General features: G+C 36.6%; 1 protein-coding gene across 1 annotated transcript; it reads right to left on the minus strand.

The window, feature by feature from the left end:
* Nucleotides 1-852: 852 nt before the first annotated feature.
* LOC132555857 (E3 ubiquitin-protein ligase TRIM62-like) lies at nucleotides 853-2,358 on the minus strand. The gene has a single exon (XM_060220217.1). It carries the CDS (start codon nucleotides 2,356-2,358, stop codon nucleotides 853-855), a length of 1,506 nt encoding a protein of 501 aa, XP_060076200.1.
* Nucleotides 2,359-2,762: the final 404 nt, after the last annotated feature.

The raw sequence follows: 2,762 nt of genomic DNA on the forward strand, positions 1-2,762 counted from the left end.
AACAATACAAGGTTAATGATTCAAACATCCTTTATTCATAATCTGATCTGTTGATTTATATGCATCTTTTTTTTTCAGAAAATAAAAATACGGGTTGTACATTTTATAGCTGTTCTTCTTAAAGTAAAAGGCGATGTAATATATATGTAAGGACTAGTTAGTGTCAGGAGTTATCCCCCTTGTAATTATCACTACATCAAACGTCTCCGATGCTCTGGACAAAAAAGCATGTCAAAGCATGTTGTCCAGTGTTTCCAGATTATGTCGACATATACCAAACAAAGTTACATATAATTATATACTAAGATATATACATAATTGTCACAATCGGATATTGAGATTCCAGCTTGATCCTTTTATGCTAAACTGCTAATAGCACCAATACCTTTACAAGATTCTAACAAGCACTAGGAGTTCCAGGTTAAAACAATATTACCAATAAAAACAATATTATTTTCAGCAACATACATTACGTCAGTTAACACCTTCCAATTCTTTACTGCACAACGTAAGCTATGGAAATTTATCAATGTTTTATATCAAAAAAAACTATGTGCAAGCTTGATACAACAAAGAGTGTCACGTGACTCATTATTTCAGTGATATATCTTTTTGTTAATTACATCAATTATTTATATAATAATTATTAGCGATTTGTTAATCTACCATTGCACCAATTTGCCAGAAAGTGAATATGCGTTAAAAGTATGGCAAATAAAATACGTTTACAGTAAATGCTTGAAAGCGCTTGTTCTTGTTCCAAGGTCGGCCCCATGGTCCACAAATGTAGACTCACTTCGATATCTGATAGATATGTCCATAATGGAAGTTAAGAATACTGCAGTAGAATCATTACATTTTAAATACTTTGATTGTTCTTTTATCTACTTCCGATAGCGTGTTTTTATGTTGAGAAACACAAATGATCCTTTGTGCAGTAGATGCATACAATTTCCAAGGGAACACTAAACCAGCATTGCGGTAAGTTTTCAAGTCGTCTCCATTGCAAAGTAAACTGAAAATTTTTTCCGAATCCCATGACGTCACCATAATCTCAGATCCAAAGGAACACACACCAGTGCTGAAACCGACACGCCCATCGCTAACTTTCCAGAGTGTAGTTCCGTCAAAATCCAGACACCTGATATGCGGGTTATTAAAGGATAGGTCAGTTATAAAAACCTTTTTCTCTAAAGACGTCATTGTAATGTAGGTGAACTTAGCGGTTTCGTAACATTCATCTAAAATAATAGACCAAAACTCACTATCAGTTTCAAAAATTTGTAAATCAGAGTACGAGCATATGGCGACATATATTCCATCTGATGCAGCCGCCTTACATGTGATATTAGTCTTTAATGTTGGTCCTTTTTCGATAACACCATTCTGAAGTACTTCGCATTTCAGCAGTTGCTGTGTATCCGGAAGTGACACTATTACGGAATCGTGAATCAACGAAATAGATACTACGTCATAAGGTGCCGGATTGATGTTGGTTTTGCAAAGAAAACGATGGGATGAGTTAAATACAGACATGACTTTATTTGTATGATCAACAAGAAGCAGTTTTCCCGATGGTAAAATCGTTATCCCGGTTATCCATGACGGTTTTCCTTGGAATGGAAGTTCTATTGTTTGTACATTTGTCTCCGGTTGTTTGGGTCTGTTTTGATCGGAGGATTGTGTTCTCTTCCTTGCTAAATCTTTAACTTCTTTGTCTAGTGTAAGCAACTCATCTAATTTAATCTTCATTGATTTGACTTTATCTCGCATGCACTGCTCTGATTGATGAAGAAAATCAAAACTATAATTTCTTCTGTCTACTATGCCCTCCATTAAAGTGCATTGCTGATGAAGTCTCTTTAAGTTAGCGTCGTCTTGATTCGAGGATTCGTTAGAGCTTGGTTCTGTCTTATGATCACCAGTGCGTGCATCCGGAGGGTTGGTGACAATACAGCACTGTCTATGTTGATGACAACATAGGGAACATAAAGGTTGGTCATGCTCCATACAGTAAAAGTCGAGCTCCATTTCAGGGTGGTTTTCGCAGGTTTCCAAACATTTGTTTGTTTGTTTATATGAATCAATCATCGACTTCATCGCGTGGTTATTTTCAAGATGCTCTGCCCACTCTTCCGGATTGCGTCTGACATGCGCAGGGACAGAAACTTGACGACGGCAAATTGGGCACGGGAATTCTTTTCTCCGATTTTGGGAGCTTTTCCTCACAATATGTTGGGCTATACATTTCTTACAGAAAGTATGCAGGCATGGTAATGCTTTTGGTTCTTCAAATATTTCCAGACATATTGTACAAACAATCTGATCTTCTACTGTTTTCAAAATAGCTGTTGCCATGGTGATTTCAATGTTGATGACGTGCTCCCAGTCTGAAATATAATTGTACATTGATTAGAGGCATTACCAAAAATAGGAATATTGAGAAACTGAAATAATTTTTCAGTTACCTAGAACTCGTTACTGATGAAAGATTTAATTATATTTCTCTGTTTTTATATACTAAACAAAAAAAGAAAGGTAACACTATTTTATTCTGTGATTAAGTAATTAACCCCTTCATAAATAAAGGCGTTGGGGTCAATTTCAAAGGTAACACCATTAGTAACGGGTATGGCCACCGTTTGCGAAGTAAACAGCATTGCAGCGTCGTCGAATGGAACTCGTAAACCGGCGGATAATTCGAGGAGAGATGTTGTTCCATTCAGCGATCAAGGCTTGGGCCATCTCCTGCAAGTTTGACG

The sequence above is a fragment of the Ylistrum balloti genome, unplaced genomic scaffold (genome assembly GCF_031769215.1).
Source record: "Ylistrum balloti isolate Yb309-2 unplaced genomic scaffold, AGI_CSIRO_Ybal_v1 Utg370520, whole genome shotgun sequence".
Taxonomy (NCBI): Eukaryota; Metazoa; Mollusca; class Bivalvia; order Pectinida; family Pectinidae; genus Ylistrum; species Ylistrum balloti.

Coding starts and splice junctions, on each gene's coding strand:
- LOC132555857 (XM_060220217.1), bottom strand. CDS start 2,358: ATGGCAACAGCTATTTTGAAAACAGTAGAAGATCAGATTGTTTGTACA.